The following is a 24631-nucleotide window of genomic DNA, read 5'->3' on the forward strand; positions in this document are numbered from 1 at the left end:
TATACTTAATCTGAGTTGAGACCAGTGGTTCTCAACCTTCCTAATGCTGCAACCCTTTAATACAGTTCCTCATGTTGTGGTGACCCCAAACCATAAAATTATTTTCATTACTAGTTCTTAACTAATTTTGCTACTGTTATGAATTGCTACTTCTTAACTAATTTTGCTACTGTTATGAAATGAAAAGTATTTTCATTCCTACTTCTTAACTAATTTGCTACTGTTATGAATTTTGCTAGTTATGAATATGTTATGAACCCCTGTAAAAGGGTTGTTCGACCCCCAAAGGGGTCATAACTCACAGATTGAGAACTGCTGCTCTAGATGGATTTGGGGCTCCCATTGTCCTTCATTGCCTTCTACAAATTGGTGTTCACAATTTAAGTTCTTATGTATTTCCTTTCGTCATATTTGGATTTTGTTATCATCATCTTTGGATCACACAGATGTGTGTTCGTCTTCTGTATGGACTCAGTTACATGGCTCCTTATTTAAATACAAGCCTATAAGACCCCAGGCACTATTCCAAATGCTAGCTGGGGTCCATCTGCTTTGTTCACCACACTTGGCTGTAGCACCTGTGTCTTCAGTGATCTCTTCATGGAGGCGTGTATTGAGCAGGGTCATGTTATCAGAACTAACTGGTTTTGGATTGGGACTAGAATGAAGTGGGAGCCCAGAATCTGTCTGATTGTCCCTGACAGCAAAACAACAGCAAACACAAAAGAAAAACCTTTTCAGTCATCACCTGGGGTATTAGATACTATCAATAATGTAACCGGTAGCATAGCATTTTAGGTACTATTGAGATAAGGAGTTCATTCGAGTATAGTCCAGTTGAGAACTGCAATTCAAGTGTTGCGACTTTATACAGATTGAATTCTTAAATGGTTGAGCTGCGTTTACATTGAGCATGGAGGTTGGTGCTAGGGGAAATTTTACTGTAACATTCCTTGCCTACCAAATTAGTACCTGTCACATTAATGCAAGGGGAGCATTGAAATAGTAAATATATTGCGGTTCTGGGTCCCCTTTCATTTGATGGCCACTAAGTCAGTGGTTCCACTCACGGCCCAATGACTGCTATTTCCACAGTCAAGGAGTGGCCATGATTTGCTTCCTCTGCCATCAGGGAATTTCAATTCTCAGTCCAAGGGCTACAGGTAGTTTTGAATTATGGACCAACTTGTTTTGTCTGGCTTCCACGTCAAGTCCTTCTGATGTGGCCCTCAGTCCTCAGTTTCTTCATCATTGCCTTTAGTGACTAGTACACCTTTTAGATGTATAGATGTTATCCTATCACTGATAGTGGTGTCCTTCTGGATAGATTCTGAAATCTTCCTTTTGATGATGAGTGTACCGTATATACTTTAGTATAAGCCAAGTTTCTCAGCACACTTTTAATGATCCTGTCCAGAGTCCATGAGTGTTGCAAATGGCTAATGTATGCAGTTGCTAACCACTAGATGGGAAACGCAAATTTTTCCATAGATGCCTCAGAAAAAAGACTTGGGATATACATCTGAAAAGTCAACAATTAAAATCCTTATGGAATACAGTTCTACTCTGACAGAGTCAAATGGACTCCACAGTGATTGTTTGTTTATTAATCTAGTTTAACACTCCACATTTTGTAGTAGAAGAAATTTACCAAAGAGCCCTGGTGACAGCTATAGCTATCTCTGTCAGGTATAGGTGCACTTCCTGAGTAAGGCAGCCACATTCTTGGTTCATCTCCCAAAGGAATCCTTTGAATCTATTCACTTATATATATATAAACTATGTTCAGGATGTCTTGTCATTTATTGTACTTTGACAGTGTGCCAGGAGCTCTTCTAAGAACTTTACATGAATTATTTTATTTAATCCACAGAACAACCTCATGACAGAACTTTTATCTACCCCATTTTAGAAACAAAACAGTTATATAAAGGGCTTGCAAGATTGATAAGCACGGGTTATTTATTTATTTATAACCATTTTCTTGATATATAATTCAGTGGTTTAAATATATTAAAAAGATTTGTACAGTCATCCCACATTCAATTTTAGAACTTATTTTTATTCTTGTGCTCATTATTATGGTTCTCATTTTCCCTTAACCTCCCCTCTCATAATCTTAAAAAACTATTAATTCAATTTTTATCTCTAGATTTATGCATTGGGTTTCCTATAAAATCAAACAAAACCCTCAATAACAACAACAAAATCAGATAGAGAGAGGCATCATCTGAAAGCAGAAAACAATATAAACTGGAACAAATTTTAAATGATTCAAAGGGGAAAACATATGATAAGGTGTTAAATTTCAAGTTAACTATATCTGCATTAATCTGCTTTCCAGTACGTCCTGTCTGAGAACAAAGCTATTTACAACCTAGGTCAATGGATAGAGGGAATTCGCTGGAGGCTTAATCCAGGTGGGGTCTTTGCAAATGGACTTTGGGATTTTGCGGTTCTCTATAACCATTGGCAAACATGGTGCTCAGAATTTAAACTCTAATATAATTCCCTCCTCTGGTTTTGAATTTTATTATCTACAGTCCTTGAATCACACAGGCTAGTGTGCTTCTTCCATGTGGACTTGGCTGCCACCTTAGATCAGGCACCCTCAAACTACAGCCCGCGGGCCACATGTGGCCTGCCGAGGACATTTATCCGGCCTGCCTGGTGTTTTTGCCCCGTTTGTTTTTTTACTTCAAAATAAGATATGTACAGTGTACATAGGAATTTGTTCATAGTTTTTTTAAAAACCATAGTCCGGCCCACCAATGGTTCTGAGGGACAGTGAAATGTTTTAAGAGTTTGAGGACCCCTGCCTTAGATGATTGCTTGCTTGCTTTAAGTCAAGCTTTTAAGACCCCAGATGCTATTCTTTCTGATAACCAGGCATTGTCTTTTTTTACCACACTCCACCCACCGTACCTTCAGCGGGAATGCATGAAGTTTGAGTTCATGTGGTCTCTGAAACTTTAAACCTGCCCCTACTCATATTTAACATTTCCCCTCTAATTAAACCTGGCTGGAATCAAACTTGCAGTTTTGTATTTGTGATTAATGTGCAAGTAAGTTACTTCTCTGAAACTTAATCTTAAAAATGGTATTTTAGAACTTAGTTTTTAATTTTTGATTCTTAGGAGCATTGATTAGGTGAATAATCGTATCTCTTTTTAAGGCATGTTATGGATTTCAAATGCTAATGATTGGCCCTGAAACTTTTCATTTCCAGGCAAGGTTGCTCCCACACCCTCTACTATCAAGTTGATATCAACTTATGGTGACCCCATAGGATGGAATAGAGTTGCCTCTTTGTGTTGCTGAGGCAGTAAATCTTTTATGAGAGCAGCCCAAATAGTAACTCACCACGTCACCAAGACTGTTGGACCTAGTTAAACACCCAGTGATAACATTTTCCTTACAGCTAGAACATACACCTAACTGGGAAGGAATTGGTTTTTTTACTCTAATTCAGAGGTCAAATTGTTTCACAGTGTTTGAGAGTCTGGGTATTTGGACTGTGCTTACCACCAGGCCTTCTGACTTGGAGCTGGTCACTATTTGGCCCAGCTTGGTAGCCATCAGTGTTTATCTCTTTTCAAAACAATGAATGGTCACTTTTTGAAATTAATCAAACCTAAATCAGATGATCAATTATTTGGATTGTCGCTAGTGATACTTTTCAGGAATAAATTATGTAATACTCAGATAACTGCAGCTATACTGGCTGTAGATTTAGATCTAGCGATTTCCCTCACTTTTCTTTTTTTTTTATTAAAAAAGATGTTAATATTTACTTCATTTTAAATGATAAAATATACAACTTTTTCTCATGGTGCTCATTTTATTCTGGCAGTTCTGACAGATAGATATTGTCATGAAAAAGAGGAGATAATGTCTTTGTAAGATCTTAGTGGTGTTCATAAGCATGGAGATTATGCAATGGAGGACTTTGACAGTTATGCAGAAAGATTTACATATTAAATATATACAAGGGTAAGTCAAAAAGCATTGCTACTAGGATTCAAATCTTATATGCACGAGCTTATTCCAAACAAAGGTTGCTGGGCACTGAGCTAGGCACCATGACTATGAAGAGCTGATCTAGTATCTATCTTGTGGGGAAGTGGTATATATTATATTACTAAAGGCTTATCTAGTATATCTCTTGTGGGGAAGTAGTACATACGTGTATTACTAGAGACTTGTGGCACAGAAGGTGAAGGAAAAGAGGTGGGGTGGGGAAAACTCTAAATAGGGTAGCCCCAGAACTGGTGGCCATTTGTCACACATTTTTGCTGCTATCGGATTATGGGGCTTTATCTTGCTTTCTCAGTGTTCTCATCTATTAGATGAAAATTTAAAGGATGACTATTTTGAGGAAATCATAGAAGAATATGAAGATATTCGGCAGGAACATTATGAGTCTCTAAAGGTAAGTGAAAGAAACAAGTCTCTGCTCGATTGGGTAAAACAGTAAAGTTAATTTTTGTTAAGACTTCATTGCTGTTTTGGGGAGGGTAAAGGATAAGGAAACTTTTAGAGAAGCTTTTTTTTTTTTTTTTAAGCATTGATCAGAGTTTTTTAATGTCTAAGCTTACAATGCTTTTGGTTGTAATTAGATTTATTCAGCCAAACATTTCTTGGGTACTCTGTGGGTGTTAGCTGCTGTACTAGATATCAGAGTTATGCTGTTAAATAAAACATGAGCACCTACTCAGCAGGAAAATTGGAACTTAAAACACTAAAATGAGTCTCATGGCCCTTGTTCCTGAGGAAATAATGAAAGAAAATGAAAACATTACACAGGACCATTTTAAGTTTTCCCTTCTGAGCTGCCCACACTGTGTTAGGACTTGTCCCGTCCCTCTAGATGAGCTTCAGGGATTCAAGAGTAACATAAGAGTAACATTCAAGAGTATCAGTCTTTAGAAGTCAGGTAGAGATAACGATTGCTAAAGACAAAATGGGTACATAAGCAGATCTGGTGAAGAAAGCTAATGGTGCCTGGCTATTACAAGATAGAGCATCTGGGGTCTTAAAGGGTTTGGTGCAGGGAAGCACCAAAGCCCACATAGAAGAAGCACACCAGCCTGTGTTATCATGAGGTGTCAACAGTATCAAGTATCAGGCATTAGAAGATCCAAAACAATCGAGAATGAGGGGGGTTGGAACAGAGATACAAGCCCATCTGTAAAAAATTGGACTTCCCCTCACAGAAGGGTCACAGGAAGGGACAAGTCAGCCAAGGTGCAGCATAGGACTGATGAAACACACAACATTCCTCTAGTTCTTGAATGCTTGCCGCCCCGCCCCCGGGCCCCCCACCACCACCACCACCACCACCACCACTATCATGACCCTAGCTCTGCCTTACAAATCTAGTTAGACCAGAACATGTATACTAATAGCTCTCAACACACAGAACCAGGACAGATAAACCTCTCAGGAACAGTAATGAGAGTAGTGACACCATGAGGGTAGGGGGAGGTGGGGGGAGAAAGGGGGAACCGATCACAATGATCAATATAAACACCCCCCATGCCCTCCCACCTCTGAGGGGGACAAACAACAGAAACATGGTGAAGGGAGACAGTGGACAGTGTAAGATATGAAAATAATTTATAAAGTCTTTACAGGGGTGAGGGAGGGAGGAAAAAGATGATACCAAGGGCTCAAGTAGAAATAAAATGTTTTGAAAATGATGATGGCAGTAAATGTTCTTGATACAATTGATGTATGGATTGTTATAAGATCTATAAGAGCACCTAATAAAATGATATTTTAATTAAAGAAAGAAGAAGTAATTGGTTAGAAATCTTCCAGGTTGCCTGCTGGGCTTTTGAGGGCAGGGCATATTGGGATATTATTTGGCAATTGAAATGAAATAATGGACAACATAAAGAAAATAAACATTTCAAAGGTGCTGACAAGACATTATATTATCTTTATTATCTCTTTAGTTTTTCCCCATAATTAATGATTTCTTATTAGATCTGCCTTGTGGTTCCTGAAGGGCGTCTATATGGCAGATTATTACTACTTGAGCTGCTTCTTATCTCACAATTTGGGATATCCAGTCAGCAACATGTTTATATGTCAATATTGATTGCATGGATGCTTCTTGAAACTGTGTATTATTCTGGTTCTGATATGAAACATAGTTGAAGAAGAAAGACATCAATATTAATAAAACATTTGTTTTCTTTAATAACTTTTAATTTAATACTGACTTACTTTAACAAATTTTCATAGTAGTAGTTGAAAGCCATGGAAGTTCTAATTAAAAATTTTTTTTTTTTAAGGGAAGGAGATACTTACCTTTAAGTCAAGCCAGAAAAAATCGCGTCTATATTGACTGGCTCACAGAGCCTCACCCAGGTCTGTTCAGCTGCTGGTTCGAGAAAAGCAGTAACTGACTGATGTCCAAATGATTTGTGCACTTGATTATGTTTCAAAGTTTTGGTGGTGAAGCCTCCTAGAAACCAGAAACTAGCGGATAAGCATACTCAAGTATATAGTTTTCCATTTTTATAATATTTTTTCAGCGAGGTATTTCTGCCTGCCTTTCTAGGCAAGAATTAACTTGCATCAAGCTATCTGGACTATTTTCTCTACTAAGGAGATTATACTAACTTTGCCACCCCGAAAACCAGCATAAAAGAATATTTATAAAGGATTGTTTTGTGTAGTAAAAAGATGGCAAAGGACATGTGGGAAGAGAATGAACATATTTAAAAGAAGGTTCAGGCAAAAATTATAAGCTGTTTACACCTTTATGTACCCACACATCTGACTTTACCTCAATGAAAGAAACACCTTTGAAGCCACAGTACTCAAAACTACACATGTAAGGTGCTCTCTGATTCCTGATCTGAACTCAGATCAGGACACTGAGATCATGAGCAATATAAAGTACTAGGTACCGTCTGATCTGACTTGAGCCCCTCATGCCTTTGGCCCAGCTCATATCTCATCCCAGTGTCCAGAGAAAGCCCAGCTTCACTTGAAATCTATCTTGGAAATTTGTCCTGATATTTAAAATGAACTCAAGAAGAAGTATAAAGAATAGTCTACCCAGTAGCCAGGTTAAGAATTAATCTAGCATTGATTTAAAGAATAAATTATACACATGTAGTGGGAAAATCCTATATGTTCCTCCTTAATCCCATCTCTCTCCTCCCCGGTGGAAATAAGCAAATTTGAGGCTTCATTTCCATGTCTCATTGTACTAGGTGCTTATAGAACAGTAGACAACTAGGGTATTGTTTCATGTCTTTACATTTTAAATAGATTCCTTAGTGTTTATTCCTTTCTAAAATGTCCTTTACATTGTTATTTTCTTAATTTATACCAAAGAAGATTAATCCCAGCTGTTTCTATTTTATTTTATTTGTCCCTTGGGAGGAAGTTGGAGACAGATGATTTGAGAAAGAGGTTCCCAAAGGCTGGTGTAATCAACTGTATGCAATGAATAAGTCTACTAAGACTCAATGCAGAATTACTCCTTTACTGAAATCATTTAAAATTGTCCTTTTTTAGTGCAAGCCCAAACCCATTCCTGGATCTATGTTTTGTTGTTGTTTGTTTTTTATCTGCCTTTGGATCCTGTGTTAGTCTGGGTAGACTAGAGAAACAAATCCACAGAAACTCATAAGAGAGTTTTTTATATAGGGTAAGTGTACATTCAGAAAGCATGCCAACCCATATGTCCAACACCGATCTACAAAGTCCTCAATCTCACAAAACAAACGCAATGATGCCAACTGCAGGAGGAAAGCCAAATCACTCATCATGTAAGCATCTCAGCGCTGGCAGGGGTCTCCACACAGCTGCTCCAGCACCAAGGGCTGCATCAGGGTAGGTCCATGCAGTTTCTCCTTGAGGATGTCTTGCAGGAAGTGAGCCTTGCCAGCTGAAGCAGGGAACTGGTTAAGGCAGCTGCACCCTGGTCTGACCACCAGAGAACAAGAGACTAAAGAACTATAAAGGCGAGGCTCACCAAGCCATTTATCTCTCTGCCCTTCGATTAATCCCACATGTGTTTATTGGCCAGGTTGGCACAATAAACTTTAACTATCTCAGCTCCCTTTCAAAACCTCCTTGTTAATGTACGTTAGTCTTTTTTGGAGGGTATGGGGGCTGGTAGAGAGTCTTTATCACTCATCCTGTTGGGCCATTATGATCTTCCTTAAATATTGTCTTTGATTAGCACTAAATCTTAGCTCCAAATTAAGAACATTAGTTCTTACATCATGGCCCTGCTCGATACTTTTAGGAAGAGAACACAGAAGATAATGGGTGCTATAGAAAAATGTGGTGAAGAAATTAGATGGTGCCCGGATATTAGATAAAACAGTGCCTGGGCCCTTAAAAGCTTGTCTCCAAACAAGCAGCCATCTAAGTGAGACGTCAACTAAGTCCACATGGAAGAAGCACACCATCATCAGTCATCGAAGTGTTGTAAATCATATAATCCAAAGTCGAAGGAGGGATTAATATCAAAGCCTAAAGTGTGAGAAGGCTATGGATGACAGTGGGAGCCCAAGATTCATTTTGGGGAACTATATAGGAAATAAGCCTCTGGTGAATGCCCTCTATCCACAACTGAGGGATGGGAGGAAAGTCATTACTAAACAGTGCATTAGAGAGATGAATATAGAAGATCAAAGGCATAGATCTGACTTCAACAATTAACACCTTGTCAGTTGATCCCCTCTCTGATGCATGCTGAACCCAATCTGGTTTTCAACATTTTCTGTGTTTTTGTTTGTTCATATTTGGGTCTATCTCAGAGGTGTTATGTCATTGGAGGTAACCCTCTTGAAGTTGTATTAAATGTTTTTCTGTTTTTCGGTATATGAGACTCAGGATTGATGAGCCTATAAGGACAATAAGTACAATAAGGGATTCCGCGACTGGGGTCGCAGCGCATGGTAAAGGGAGAAGATACCAAGGAGTTCAAGAAAATGATTGTTTGGAAACTGATTATGGTAGCAATTGTACAATTCTGCCTGATGTGATTGAAGTATGGAATGATATGTATTAACTCCCAGTTAACAAAATCTTAAAAATAATAAAATTATTTTTTTGAAACAAATATGTGTGAGAGGAGTGAGACTGTGTGGGAGTCTCTGAGGCATCTGAGGAGCTGAAGCGAGGCCTCTAGTATATAGTAGCTGGGTAGGAGGCTGCTCAGCACCAAGTCCAGGCATTACTTTAACAACTGGTGTTTCTTTCCTTTAGTGAAGCCCACATTTTTCGGGACACGAGTCTTTGAAAACTATGACCTACAGAAGGTGGTGGACTACATCGACTGGAAACCATTTTTTGATGTCTGGCAACTCCGTGGAAAATACCCCAACCGAGGTTTCCCCAAGATTTTTAATGATAAGACCGTAGGTTAGTTCAGTAAGTTCTTACTACCACTGATATTCAAGATGGAATTTTAAGACACTGAAGTTAAGAATTAGTGATGAGCAGTGGGTTTTGCATGATGCAGGATAGCGCTGCTTTCATATAATTTTACCTGTTCCGTTTTTAAATGGTTTTTAAGCTGCTAGAACTTGACATCTTGTTAATTCCTTCTTCAGGTAAAAATCTATTTTCAGCAGTTATGTGCTAGGCTCAGTGCTAGATACTAGGGGTAAACAAAAGCATTCATTATGATTCCTGCTTTCTAATAATTAACTGCTAAGTGCCTAAGAGTTAAAACAGGTTCTAACCCTATCCCCAAAACCCTCTCCCAGAGACATGGGAGTCAAGCTGTTCAAAACATTAAGCAGTAGTATATATAAGTGTAAGGTGGAGAACAGACAAGTCAAATTAAGGAATTGGGGTTGAGAAGAGGCTGAGCAACTGTGTTCTCATGTTTTTTTTAAGGGGCTCATTTTGTGCTTCCTAGGATTTAAGAAGTTGAGGTTCTCAAGGCAGCCAGTAGTGCAGCGTTTACGGGGGGAGAGTAGTTCCTTGATGGCCAACTACAAATGTGTACAGGCCATACCCTTGACCAAAGGACCGTTGGTTCCCTAGTGAGATGGAAAATGAGGGGCACATTGTGAGCGTTCAGACCCCCTGTGCAAATGGAACTTACCTGGCAGCAACTTTGAGCAGAGGCTTTCTGGTAGTATAGTAGTATCAAAGTGACTTCAAAGGGTGGATTTGACCTGTTTGATATCCACCAAGGTCACTGTGTAGTCACTGGAACTGTATGTGCACAAAGAGTGTCTGTGACAGGAATCTGGCCTGCCTTTTCTCTGATTAGCTGCTTTGGGAGCCACAGATTTGGCGCTCTGCTTTGTGTTAAGTGGTAAGTTTAAGTAGCTTCAGCTTGAGAAATAGACTCCTGGAGCCGCACTTACAGGAACTGCTGAGCCCCAGCTCCTCGAAAAAAGGCAGGTGGCTGAGAACATGTTTGAGAGGAAATGGGGCAAAGAGAAAAAGATTAATTGCAGGTAAGGGGAAATGGTTACTGCTTATTTTGGGCATTTTAAAATGATTCTTAATATATTTTCCTTATAGGTGAAGAGGCCAAAAAAGTCTATGATGATGCCCAAAGTATGCTGAAAGCCTTGATTAGTCAAAAGAAACTCCAAGCCAGGGGTGTGATTGGGTTCTGGCCAGCACAGAGTGTCCAGGACGACATCTGTGTGTACTCAGAGGATGCAGTGCCGCAGACTGCAAATCCCATAGCCACCTTCCATGGTCTACGGCAGCAGGTACAGTAAACGGCCTTAACAGCCAACATGTTGGTTTTTTATTTAAGCACAAAACGACGTGTAGATAAGAAGTGAGCAATCAAGAGAGCCCAGCTTTAGTTAGGTGTAAGCGAAAAGGAGCCAGCCTAGTTGGCAGAGGCAGCTTCTTGGCACCAGCAAAAGTTGAGGTGTTTATTTTGTGTCGACCGTTGGATAAGAAACTCTGTTCCTACGTCAGGAGGTCACTTGTCTGCAATCTCAGCCTATTTAACAAGTGTTTACTGATTCAAAAGTATTGATTTTCATGTGTGAGTTACAAAAATTGGCCATCATCTAGTGGCTCCCTTTCTCCAGGGGAAGATGGAGGACCTACCATTTAGTGCTTGCCAGGTGCTGAATTGGTTACCTTGTTTAGCCACACAGAAGATGAAAGAAAAAGCCAGTGGAGCTTTCCCAGAGTCCAATGTATTGGGGAGACACAGCCCGTCTCACCATGGCTGTTCTGCACCGGCTTCCTCAGGGTGGGAAAAAGCAACACAGATCTCTCCCCTGTGCCCTCACTCAAATAAAGTGAAAATCTTATATGGGTATCCCTACAGTGACTAAAAAGCCATTGACCTAGTCAAGATTGGAATTTATCAGAGTCATTAGCAAAGTGTTGCAGTAAATTATTTTTGCAAAGTTTTTTTTAATTGCTTGGTAAATTTTAAGAAATCACAACTTCAGTCTGATTCAAAATGACTTCTCTTCCTGCCTGAGCTGTCTGGAAACTTGGCTCTCTGAAGAATGTTGCTTATGTGCTCTGCTGCTTTTGTCACAGAATTTGAACTCCAGTTGAAAGCTGAACTCCTCCCAATCTAGATATTTAACCTTAATGAGATCTGCAGGGATTCTTAAATCTGAGACTAAACAGATGCCACTGAGTTAAACAAGTGCAGCTTTACTGCTTGCACCAGTCCTCAGACAAAGGATACAAGGTAGTAGAGCCCTGATGTAGGAAGACCTTTCCTCCTTCCTAGGGAATTGGCGACTTTCTTTTAGAGATATAACTAAGGTAAAAAATCTGCTGACACAGTCTTTCATCATTTAATTTCTGTGTCTTCCTCCTATCTCTTTATTTCCAACATCATTCTTGTTCCAGATCAGCCTGTGAGGTATTGAATATGACACTGGTGTAGTGAATTCCCTGACTTCCCAGAGTTCACCTTTTTAAAAGAAACTCTGCAAAGACCATATTCATGTGTTCCCTACATATATCTAAAGAGGTCCTTCCCTTCAGTACACTCTGGAAAGCCTACTGGGACTCTTCTGTACAGGCACCGACTGCTGTCCTTTCTGAAGGATTGTGGATCTCTGTGACCTGTCCCAGAAAGACTCTGTGGCCCTACACTGCCTTTTGTTACCTAAGCAGAACCAGGATGTGATCCCTCCATGCCAGCTGTCGGCAAGCCTGGGACATTTCTGTGCACCATCATCAACACCTCCTTGCATATAGCCCTTAGCTACTTTCTGCCCAAGGCTGTCCTTGCTTAACAGCTAGAAAATCCCCCAGCAGCCTTTAAGCTGCCCACTTGTTGATTGTGTGGTCATCAGGAACATTGGTTATGATATCTGACCTCTGGACCTGCCACTGTCTGACCTTGAGCTAGTTGATCGAGTTCGTATGCTTCATGTCAGTTAGTTGTAAAATGGAGCAGATAGTATCACTGCACAAAGTGTTGGAGTGGATTTGGCTAGTTAATTTATATAGTGCCTGTCAGGTCGTAAGCACTCAGAAATTATTATTAGCTGTTAATCTTCTTAGCCCATATTTGTTTATTTTAAAATGTGAGACCTTGTCAGAAGATTTAAATGTCAGCTTGCTGCTGTTGCTTGCTATTGGGCTAGTTCCAACACATAGTGGCCATGTTGGCAACAAAATGAAACATTTCCCAGTCCTACACCATAATGACAATCAGTGATATGTGTGAGCCCATTGTTGCAACCACTGTGTCAATCCATAGTGTTAAGGTTCTTCCTCTTTTATGTTGACCCTCTACTTTACTAAACATGTCATTCTCCAGGGACTAAGCCCTCCTGCTTAAATGCCCAAAGTGTATGAGACATCAGCTTAGCAAGGAAACATTAGCCATCAGTTGAAAATGGATATGGGTTAACCAGATATCTAACCCTATAGGGAGTCTCACAAGCAAACACTGCTGAGTGCTTAATTTGATTTCCAGTGGCCCTGGGGCACCCTTCATCACTTCCTCCCCTCTTTAACTGTAGCTGGCAGCAATGGTTTTTATGTTGCTGCCTCTAGAGTTTACTAAATTCCGGTTGATCAGAAGCGGATGCCTGAACATAATATCAGGAGGTTAAAGGATCAGCAAATAAAAGGAAAACCCTCAATGCGATAGATTGTCTCAGTGGTTGCAAGAGTGGGCCCAAAGAGCAAATATATGGGGATGGAGCAAGACTAGTTATTTTGTTCTGTTGCACACAGGATTGCTGTGAGTCAGAACTGACTCAACATAACCTATTAACACCACATTTCATGGGCACCTTCAAACCTAACTCCAGGGTGGAGCGTTGATAGTGAATTGAAAACATTTGGGGGAAATTTCAGTTTTCTCAATAGCTTCATTTGCATATAATACACATATCATACAAGTAGAATGTTTTCTTCTTTCTTGTAATCATTGATGTTCCCCATTTTCTCCCAAGCTCCTCTGTCATACTCCTCAAAACCAAATTCACTATCATTGAGTCAATGTTGACTCATGGCGACCCTATAAGACAAGGTAGAACTGCCCCTATGGGTTTTCAAGGCTGTAGCTCTTTATGGGAGTAGAAAGCCCTGTCTTTCTCCCTTGGATTGGCTAGTGGTTTTCAGTTGATCACCTTGCAGTTAGCAGTCCAACACATAACACTGTACCACCAGGGCTCTTAGGTAATTATTATTCCAGCTGCTGTCTCTATAGATTTACCTATCCTGGATTTTGTAAGCAGAAACTCATACAAGACAAAAGAAAAAGAAACAGAAAAAAACAGCAAGAATGACAAAACAAAAGAGAAAAACCTCAGTCAAAAAAACCCCGAAAAATATTAACTGAAACAGCCTAAAAATGAGCCAAAAAGGCGATCATATGGTAAACTCAAAACTGCCATGGAGTTGATGTTGACTCATAATGACCCTATAGGACCAGGTAGACCTGTTCATATCGGTTTCCTGGATTGTAACACTTTACTGGAGTAAAAAGCCCTGCCTTTTTCCCTTGGAGCAACTGTTTCTTTATACTGCTGACCTTGAGGGTCGTCATCCCAATGCATACCACTATGCCACCAGGTCTCCTATCAGACAATATGATGATACATTTGAGACTAGCTTCATTATCTATAATACGTTTTACAATGTTCTCTAATAGCAAGGCTACCCACATTCCTGGGCTATGAACGGAGAGGATTCACCAGAGGCTTGATCCCTACGGGTTTACCTTGCTGTTGAATTTTGGCCTTCTGCTGTCACCCAACGCCTTCTGCAAACTGGTTGCTCACAATTTATTTATTTATTTTTAAAATCATTTTATTGGGGACCCATACAACTCTTACCACAATCCATACATACATCAGTTGTATAAAGCACATTTGTACATTTGTTAGCCTCATCATTCTCAAAACAATTGCTCTCCATGTAAGCCCCTGGCATCAGGTCCTCATTTTCCCCCCTGCCCGCTACCCTTCCCTCATGAGCCCTTGATAATTTATAAATTATTATTTTGTCATATCTTACACTGTCCAACATCTCCCTTCACCCACTCTTCTGTTGTCCATCCCCCAGGGAGGAGGTTATATGTAGATCCCAGTAATCAGTTGCCCCTTTTTATCCCACCCTCCCTCCATAGGTTGTTCATAATTTAAGCTCTGATGTCATTCCTTCAAATTTAAATTATATTCTTTGCAGTACTTAGATCACACAGGCTAGTATGCTTCTTCATACAAATACAGTTGCCACCTCCATTAGCTAGCTAGCTGCTTGTTTGAAGACAAGCTTTTAATACCTCAGATGCTATTATTTCAGATAACTGTATACCATCTGGTTTCTTTAACACATTTTGCTACATCATCCGTATCTTCAGTGATCTCTTCATGAGGGTGAATATTGAGTAGGGCTATGATTAAGTGAAAGCCCAAAATCTGTTCATATATCTATGGTTCATATGTGTCTGTGGTTCAATTTAGAGACATCATTATTACTTCAATAGGACATAAGGTAGTTCTCTTAATGGTATCATTAATTTAGCCAATGGTATAATATTTAAAACACTGTTGAGAGAAGGAAATTATATGTGTGTAGTCCAGACAATAATACATAAATTGTTGATGTATACACATTAAAAGATTTAATGATTAGACACTCTTTCTAAGAATAGTGAGGGATAGGGCAAAACTTCCATTAACACTCACTCACAAAGGCAGAACCATGCCTGCCAGACTAATATATGTCTGGGAGAAAGCAAAGAGAGCATTGAGATAGTAAATATTTGGTAGGCCCAGGGCACCATTTATTCAGCAGCCTCAAAGCAAGAGATATGAACCAAAGTTCAATAACCAATCCCACAACCTTTGGATAGTAGTCATATGCTTCTTCTCATACCAGGCCTTTTCAGCTTTAAGTCTGAGGGAGTATGTCAGTTCTTTACAGCTAAGGTAAGGTAAATCCCAGTTCACTCAGTGGGGTTTCCATATCAATATTTTCTGGTGTGGCCTATTAAGGATTTGTCACACATGTCTATATTTAGTGCCTATAAAATAATCAGTGGAAGCTTGGCCAATGCATTAATGAGCCAAGTAATGGTTTCCTGACTAAGTTTAGACTCTGAAATCACATTTCATCTGTTTTGTCAATAAATATGTATTAAAATCTCAGTTTTGATCAGGCACTATTCTAAGTGCTTGGACATCACCGTGGAAGGGAAGGGTTTGGCACCCCATCTAGGAAGCCTGGATTCACTTAAACCTATGAAATTGTTCCCTGTGTGTGGTTTGGAGTGTGTCCACATAAATACTGTTCTCTGCCCATTGGTTGGTTTTCAGGCTGAGAAGGACTCTGCCAGCACAGACCCATACCACTGTCTCTCAGATTTCATTGCTCCTCTGGAATCTGGTGTGAGAGACTACCTGGGCCTGTTTGCTGTTGCATGCTTTGGGGTTGAGGAGCTGAGCAAGGCTTATGAGGAAGAGTGTGATGACTACAGCAGCATCATGGTCAAGGCGCTGGGCGACCGACTGGCAGAGGTAAAGTGACACTCTGCACCTGTGCCAGAAGCTAGGTATAGGGGGGGATTATGGACAATGGTGGAATTCCAAATTAGCCATCCCTCAGTAGTTTTTGTTTATGTTTGAGTCAGATGCTGCAGACTTTAACATTACAGACATTTTAAAATCTTCGTATTCCTAAACTGGCTCTTGTACATCATCTTTGGGACAAAGGAAAAACTTCAGCATTGCTATAGTTGGCTGTCATCCTTAGAATGTTGCCATATTTCTTGTACCTCTCTGTTTGTTATGATATGATATTTTCCCAGGGAACCTGAAAGTTAAAAGCATTTTTGTTTCATAGTTCTAATTCTAAACTGCTGTCTTATATAAATTATTCATTGTGCTATGTAGGGACTAGAGGAACCTAAGCCATGAGGTGGTCTTTGCCCCTTTTCCGGAAACAACTAGATAGGAACTGTCAGTTGTAAAGGTTTCATCTTTTCTCTATGGTCAGCACAAGCTGCAGACAGATGGGAAAAGTCTTACTCTAAGAGGCCTGGCACCTCTTATCCTGAAGTGTGATCCTTCAGAACCCACGTGTAGACCAACATAGAGCAGAAGGAGTTGAGAAGCGAGCCTGTATATCTCTTTGTTTATGTTTTCCCTAGCTGTGGTCCAGAAGAAAGGGCTGCTCCCCCTGGTGTTGGGTTTCTGTGCAGAAGGAGGATGGGTTACGGTTATGGCCCTCCCTCTGACTAAACACACTTGTTGCTTTGGCTCCGTAGGCCTTTGCAGAAGAACTCCACGAGAGGGTCCGCAAAGAGCTGTGGGCGTACTATGTCAACGAGCAGTTGGATGTTGCTGGCCTGAGGAGACAGTGCTACAAGGGTATCCGGCCTGCACCAGGCTACCCAAGCCAGCCTGACCACACTGAAAAACTCACAATGTGGACACTTGCTGACATCGAGTCCTCAACAGGTATGATGGGCTCCAGGACTGAGGGATGCTTCTTTTTATTTCATTTTTTAAAAGATCATTTTATTGGGGGCTCTTACACCTCTTATAACCATTCATACATCAACTGTATCATGCATATTTGTACATGTTGCCATCATTATTTTCTAAACATTTTTCTATTTGATATCAGCTCCTCTTTTTCTCTCCCTCCTCTACCCTCCCACCCTCTGAACCCTTGATAAATTATAAATTATTATTATTTTCATATCTTATACCAATCACTGTCTCCCCCCATGGTTTCTGTTCGTTCCCCTGATGGGCTTTGGGGTGGGGAGTAGGGCGATGATTATCTGTTGATAACTGTTCCCCCTCTCTCCCCACCTTACCACTACCCTCCTGATATCGCTACTCCCATTCTTGAAGGGTTTCACTGACCTGGACTCCATATGTCCTGAGCTCTTTTCTGTATTAGTGTACTTGTTCCAGTTTAGCCCAAAATGAAAGTCGACTGAGGTCACGATAGTGGGATTTGAGGAAACCTCAAGGAACCAGAGAAATATTGTGTGTTTCATCAGTGCTATACTGTGCCCTGGTTGACTCATCCCTTCCTTGTAACCCTTCTATGAGAGGATGTCCCATTGTCTACAAAAGGGTCTTGGGTCTTGTGTTAATCTGGGTTGACTAGAGAAATCCAGAGACATTCATATGTGTATAAGAGAGAACTTTATATCAAAGGGTATTTGTACATTAAGAATACAATCCAGTGCAGGTCAAGTCCATAAGTCCGATGTTAGCCTATATGTCCGATACCAATCTATAAAGTCCTCTAAATTAGACTCACAAAACACATCCAATGACTCCAAACACAGGAGATCACAGACCTCCTGTGTTTGGTGTGAAGTCTTGTGGATCGAGTGGCGTTGTAAACATTTCAGCATTGAGAGGGTTCTCCACATGGCTCCTCCAGCTCAGGATGCTAGCATAGTTCCATGTGTCTTGTCAGCTGCAATGACTCACAGGGAGTGAGTGTGTGCCCGAGCTCCAACGAGCTATTTATCTCCTGAGCACCTCCAAATGAGGTCATCAAGCTAAGATTGATTGACAGGCTAGACCCCACCCCTTCACTTTTAATTCTCTCAATTTGACAACAGATTATGTAACTGCCGGAGTGCTCTGCTTCAACCCCCCCTCATTCTCAACAATATGTTTTTTTGTTTGTTTGTTTGTTTTAGATCTTCTGATGCCTGTTACTTGATCCCATTGACTGCTCACGATCGCACTTCTGGTGTGGGCTTGTTTCTCTGCTAGATGGCTGCTTGTTTATCTTCAGGCCTTTAAGACCCCAGACACCATATATTTTGATAACAGGGCATCTTTCCACCACATTTGCTGTATACCCATTTTGTCTTCAGAGATCATGCAGGGAAGGTGAGCATCACAGAATGCCAGGTTGTTAGAACCAAGTGTCATTTCATTGAGGGAGGACTTGAGCAGAGACCCAAAGTTCATCTAATACCTCAGTGTATTGCCATACACACACACACACACACACACACACACACAATATATAGGCCAATACCTTGTAGTGTTATCAAAATAATGACAATCAAAAATGCAGAAGGGGTTAAAATAAGAAGAAATCATCCATTAACTCTTTCTTCCTTTTAGCTATTATGAGATTTCTCTCCATATTTTTAAATAGTGTTCCCTCACCACTATTTCTAGATTTATCCTTTTTAACTATTCTCATTTTACCTGTAATGAATGGGATGTTTGACGTGTATTTCTCCTGCCCTATTTTCCTATTTATCGTTTCATCTGTTATACTCAACATCTTTGTACACTCCTCTTGTAGGGGTACCATCTACTTCAGCTTTCTTTATTGCTGCATTGCCAAAGTTAATATTAGTATCCTCTTTGCCATAATCCTCTTTCATTTTTTGTTAATATAGATTAACTCAAATAGTTGAAAATCCTAAATTGGCACATGTCCTTTTGAAACCTAAATTCTTCTCAGCCCAGAGCAGAATTATGATCTGCCTCCAATAGTGCCAGTTGTTATTCTAACTGCCTAGTTAACGAGTCAGAACCCACTTGATGGCTCCTAACAACAAGAGCAGCAGCAGCAGTTAACATAGATGGAAAGATACAGGAGAAATCCACAATTTTTAGTAGAGTTATTAAAACCTTGCAGTCCAATCTGACGAAGTTTAAATAATCTGGTTTTAAATGAGAGATTGTGAGGCTGTGTTGAGTCTGGTTTATCAGAAATAGCACTAGGAGGATGCATGAGATCTGGGTTAGAGTCCCATTTCAGCCAAAGCTAAGGTGACCTTTGTCAATGCATTTAACCTTTTTATTGCTCTTCTCCACCCTTGCCCATAAAATGAGTAGCTTATAGATTAGGTGGCGTTTACAATCCCTTTTGCTTTTAAATTCCTAAGAAAAAATACCCTTTCCCCCCCCCCCTATATGCTATTGTGGTCTTCCCTAATGTGGTTTCTCATAATCCTTTAGAGAACAGTCAAATGGTGCTCTTATTTCCAGGCATAGAAATTCTGGCATGAGTAGACTTAGAAGCTGATTGGAACCTTTGCAGCTGATCTTGGGGGTAGGGTACCTTTTTCAGGCCTCTGCTTCCCCTCTTCCCCTCCTTCCCTTGATTAGAGAAGAGCTGCATGCCCTGAATTTGGTTATCACCTTGCCAGGAATTTGCTTGAGCAGTCTGCTGACAAATTTCTTGCTATCGCATGTGTCCATATAAGGTCTGCGTTTGTGACAAAGCCAGGCACTTTGTGAGTACTAAAGACTGCACCTTTTCTCCATGTCTCTCTTCTAGGCATTAGGTTAACAGAATCGCTAGCAATGGCCCCTGCCTCAGCAGTATCAGGCCTTTATTTCTCCAATTTGAAGTCCAAATATTTTGCTGTGGGAAAGATTTCCAAGGATCAGGTAAGGTAGCTATTGCACTACATGGGGCTTACCTAGGTACTGTCTTGTTCTCAACAAAACACTGAAATCTGTATTAATTTAAACGTGAATAAAAAGCATATGAAGAACAAACAATAAATAAAAGAAGAATATCCGGAGGATAGGATCCAGAAATTTACCCATTTAAGTCTCATAATTCCTCCTCCACTATCACTACACCAAGCCTCACTTACATCCAGCCAATTTTAAGCATTTCGCTTTTCGGTTCACAAATGATTCTATCACCATTTAACTCGGTAGATTGCTGTTAAGACAAGAAATGAAATGCACTCAAAATTTCTTGATAAATTCTGTAGAAAAATCATAACCACATTTGATGTAATGAGCTGCTTCTCATCTTTTGCAGGTTGAGGATTATGCTTTAAGGAAGAACATGTCTGTGGAAGAGGTTGAAAAATGGCTTGGACCTATTTTGGGATATGATACAGACTAACTTGATTTTTACCTTTTCTACACTTTGCAGTCCTTAAGGAAACATAACCCTGAGTGCCTTAAAAATAACAACAGTTTACCCAGCCATAGGTGCCTCACATCTAAATGGCTTCAGGTTTCAGAGGACTAACCTGGTAGCACACTGTTAGCTTGAGTGCTAGGGAACTAGCTAGCTGCCAAAGTACTCTGCAGGAGTCCCTGATCTCTCAGGACAGGGACAGGATGGAAGTGGAGGTCTTTCACATTTCAAAGCAAGTCAGCTTGATTTTTTTACACCCCATCTTTACTTTGGATTCAGTCTTCTTAGAAAAAAAGGCTGCTGATGCTAAGTTGAATAGAGAAATATGGTTGCCTGACAAAATGATGTTTGAGAAATTATGCTGTTTTAGACTGACGTGGAAGAAAGTATAACTGTTGTCTCTCCAGAAGACCTTGTTGTCTAAAAGTTCAATTAAATAGTTGTAATACCCCCTTTATCAAAAGTAATTTTGTAAAATTTATTTATTTACCATCATTTTATTTATTTTATTAGCATGTAATTCGTGTACCACATAACTCAGTGGTTTAAATAGGTTTAAAAGCCATGTTCTTATAGTTCGCTTGTCAGAAATTCTTGAAATGTTTGCCCCAGTATGGTTAAGTGTAGTGATTTTATGGAAGAAACTTTGTCCCATAATTTCATATACCCTTGATGCCCCAAAGAAGATGAGGTAAGAGAGTGGCAGAATCCTCTCTGCTGTGCACTGGCAATGACTATTTTTCTGCTGTTTGCCACAATTGAGCAGACAAACAAATTGAGTGTCCTGCACAGAGATGGACAGGTGAGTGGTGGGATGCCACTCTATTCAAGAGGCAGTAGGCGGATGTACGGACAAAATACTGAGTGGGGCCTGGTCCCTGTCCTGCAGGACTGCCCTGAGTACACACCCAGTTCATTCCTACTTTTGATCCACAAGCTCTCCTTCTCCCTACTTTTACATTTCTTAGACTAAGATCATCACTAAATATGAGGTCCTACTTTTTGTGCGCTACTCCAATGGCGCACTCATGCAATTTAGAAGTAGTAGGTTGATGTGTTATCAGTTATTTCAGGGGGAATGCTTAGTCCGGGCATAGCTTTGCCATGACTTGGGCAGATTAAAATCTGCCACATTCAGACCTCACCTTTGTGAACAGGGATAACAATACCCATGCCTTGTGTGCATGAGATATGCAGTTGAAATTAAATGATGACTATGAAGCCCCTCCAGAGCTCAGCACAGAGTAGGTACTCAGGAAAAAAATTAATGGAGGTAAATGCTGAAAGGATACTGAATTTAGCATTTCAGACACTCTGTTTTTAAAACTTGATTTAATATCAACTAGGAAGGAGAGAAGGTACATAGGTTACACATTGGGATGCTAGCTATAAGGTTGGTGGTTCAAATCCACCAGCCATTTCATGGGAGAATGAGGCTATCTGCTCCCATAAAGATTTACAGTCTCAGAAACTCTGTCCTATAGCGTCCTTACTACTCAAAATCTACAGCAATGGGTAAGTGGGGAAGGAGGAACCATTGCTACTCATTTTTCTGTGGGACAAATCCCTTCACATGATACACGGGCCTTGCCCTAGTAATAGCTCTATCAAATAGTCACCATGTACATTGAAAGTGAAAAGGGGCGTGAACCTCTAGAAAAATACATATCCATCTCATACTCAGTTTCACTTCTAGAGCAGTATACCTGATAGGACATTGCTAGCCAATAAAGTGAATGAACTGTACTATTTATTCTTCACCTAGTCTGCTACTTTGGTTCATGATACACTAGTTGGAGAACTTATTTTCTCTTTCATAGCAGTTATTATTTTAGGCTTCGGTATATTTTTCTGTGAAAAGGGGTAACCTAACAGTATCTTAATATAATTAAAGTTACTAAGAGTTCCTGATTTTATTAAATACTTTCCCTATCTTCTCTCAGCTTGTTGTGTGATTGGGTTCTGTAAATGTGTTGTTGATCTAGTCTAAAAACAAGTCACTCCTTTTTCTTTTTTTTATCATTTTATTAGGGGGTCATACAACGCTTATCACAATCCATACACACATCAGTTGTGTAAAGCACATTTGTACATTCATTGCCCTCATCATTCTCAAAACATTTCCTCTCCACATAAGCCCCATGGAATCAGGCCCTCATTTTTGCCCCTCCCTCCCCACTCCCCCCTCCTTCATGAACCCTTGATAATTTATAAATTATTATTTTGTCATATCTTGTCCTGTCCCATGTCTCCCCTCACCCACTCTTTTGTTTTGTCCATCCCCCAGGGAGGAGGTCACATGTAGATCCTTGTAATCGGTTCCCCCTTTCCAACCATTCCTCCCTTCACCCTCCCAGTATCGCAACTCCCTCCACTGGTCCTGAAGGGATCATCAGCCCTGGATTCCCTGTCTTTCTAGTTCCCATTTTCACTATTGTGCATCCTCTGGTCTAGCCAGATTTGTAAGGTAGAATTGGGATCATGATAGTGGGGTAGGAGGAAGCATTTAGGAACTAGAGAAAAGTTGTACATTTCATCATTGCTAGGTCGCACCCTGACTGGCTTGTCTCTTCCCCCAAACCCCTCTGTAAGGGGATGTGTCCAGTGGCCTACAAATGGGCTTGGGGTCTCCACTCTGCACTTCCCCATCATTGAATATGATATGATTTTTTGTTCTTTGATACCTGATCCCTTCGGCACCTCGTGGCCACACAGGCTGGTGTGCTTCTTCCATGTGGGCTTTGTTGCTTCTGAGCTTGATGGCCGCTTGATTACCTTCAAGCCTTTAAGACCCCAGACACTATACTTTTTGATAGCTGGGCACCATCAGCTTTCTTCGCCACATTTGCTTATGCACCCATTTGTCTTCAGTGATCCGTTCGACACCCCGTGATCACACAGGTTGATATGTTGTTCCATGTGGGCTTTGTTGCTTCTGAGCTAGATGCCCACTTGTTTACCATCAAGCTTTTAAGACCCCAGACGCTATATCTTTTGATAGCCGGGCACCATCAGTTTTCTTCACTACATTTACTTATTCACCCACTTTGTCTTCAGCGGTTGTGTCGGGAAGGTGAGCATCATAGAATGCCAATTTAATAGGAGAAAGTATTCTTGCATTGAGGGAGTACTTGAGTGGAGGCCCAACGTCCATCTGGTACCCTAATACTAAACCTATAAATATAGGCACATAGATCTATTTCCCCATCCTCTTATATAAATATATTTGCATATGTCCATGCCTTTATTTAGACCTCTATAAATGCCCTTTGCCTCCTAGCTTTTCCTAAAGACAGCAAAATATGCAACTATGAGTGCCTTGATGTGTCTTAAAAATATATATAGCATATAACATGAACCCAATAAGCTCATCTGCCACACAGAGGAGGCTTAACGTATGCCAGGAGGGCCAGCAAAACAAAACATTAAAAGTAGGTTGTTGTTAGGTGCCATCACATCAGTTCTGGCTCCTAGCAATACTGCATACAGCAGAACAAAACACTGCCCCGTCCTGTGTCCTTCTCATACCTGTTTTTGTTATACCCCATTGTGGTGCCCTCTATGTCAATCCATCTTGTGAAGGGTCGGCCTCTTTTGCTGCACTGCTACTTTACCAAGTATGATACCTTCTCCGGTGATTACTCTCTCCTGATATCATGTCCAAAGTATGTGAGAAGTCTCACCATCCTGCTTCTCAGTGGCATTCTGGTTGTACTTCTTCCAAGGAAGATGTTATTCTTTAAGCAGTCCATGGTACTTTCAACATGTTCTGCCAGTACTGTAATTCATAAGCAAAGGTTTGGCCAGGGGTGGGGGTGGAATTCCTTATTTAATGTACCAACTTTCACATGCATATGAGGCAATTGAAAATACCATGACTTAGGTCAGGTGCAATGCATCATTTGATATCCTGGCTGTTGCTTCCATCACGTAGATAAACATTATGAACATGGGACTTCTTTGCATTGATGAGTATAAAAGTATATTTAGAATATTTCCTTATCAATATCTCTGAATCTGACATGAATTGACTCACTCTTATCATATATTGTCTGATTAAATATCTCATTTTTTTTCCTTTAACGAAGTAGTCATTCAGAAACTCTCACTTCGCTGCTTGCTCTATTGTTTGAACTAAGAAGGCTTGTTTGTGGGTAGAGATCAGATTTTCTAATACACTTAGCTCTTTTGAGATACTCTTATTCTCCTTCCATTCAGAGCTGAGCTCAACAAATAAGTTAATGCCTGCTGGATGCTAGTTATCTCCTCTTATTCCTTCTGTACCACAGTGAAGTCA

General features: G+C 40.3%; 1 protein-coding gene across 2 annotated transcripts in view; it reads left to right on the plus strand.

Annotated features, from left to right (window-relative positions):
• The window catches only part of MTR (5-methyltetrahydrofolate-homocysteine methyltransferase), a 179638-nt gene extending 157362 nt beyond the window's left edge, over positions 1 to 22276 (plus strand). For both annotated transcript variants that reach the window (XM_045294252.1, XM_004709823.4), the window contains exons 26-33: positions 4334 to 4432; positions 6303 to 6378; positions 9244 to 9399; positions 10519 to 10715; positions 15771 to 15971; positions 16721 to 16913; positions 19732 to 19844; positions 20230 to 22276. In XM_045294252.1, coding sequence (XP_045150187.1) covers positions 4334 to 4432; positions 6303 to 6378; positions 9244 to 9399; positions 10519 to 10715; positions 15771 to 15971; positions 16721 to 16913; positions 19732 to 19844; positions 20230 to 20316 — 1122 coding nt within the window. In that variant the 3' untranslated portion in view covers positions 20317 to 22276. The remainder of the gene's footprint in view (positions 1 to 4333; positions 4433 to 6302; positions 6379 to 9243; positions 9400 to 10518; positions 10716 to 15770; positions 15972 to 16720; positions 16914 to 19731; positions 19845 to 20229) is intronic.
• The last annotated feature ends 2355 nt before the right edge of the window (positions 22277 to 24631 follow it).

Source organism: Echinops telfairi, unplaced genomic scaffold (genome assembly GCF_000313985.2).
Source record: "Echinops telfairi isolate 266 unplaced genomic scaffold, ASM31398v2 ScPeMD7_3509;HRSCAF=4178, whole genome shotgun sequence".
Taxonomy (NCBI): domain Eukaryota; kingdom Metazoa; phylum Chordata; class Mammalia; order Afrosoricida; family Tenrecidae; genus Echinops; species Echinops telfairi.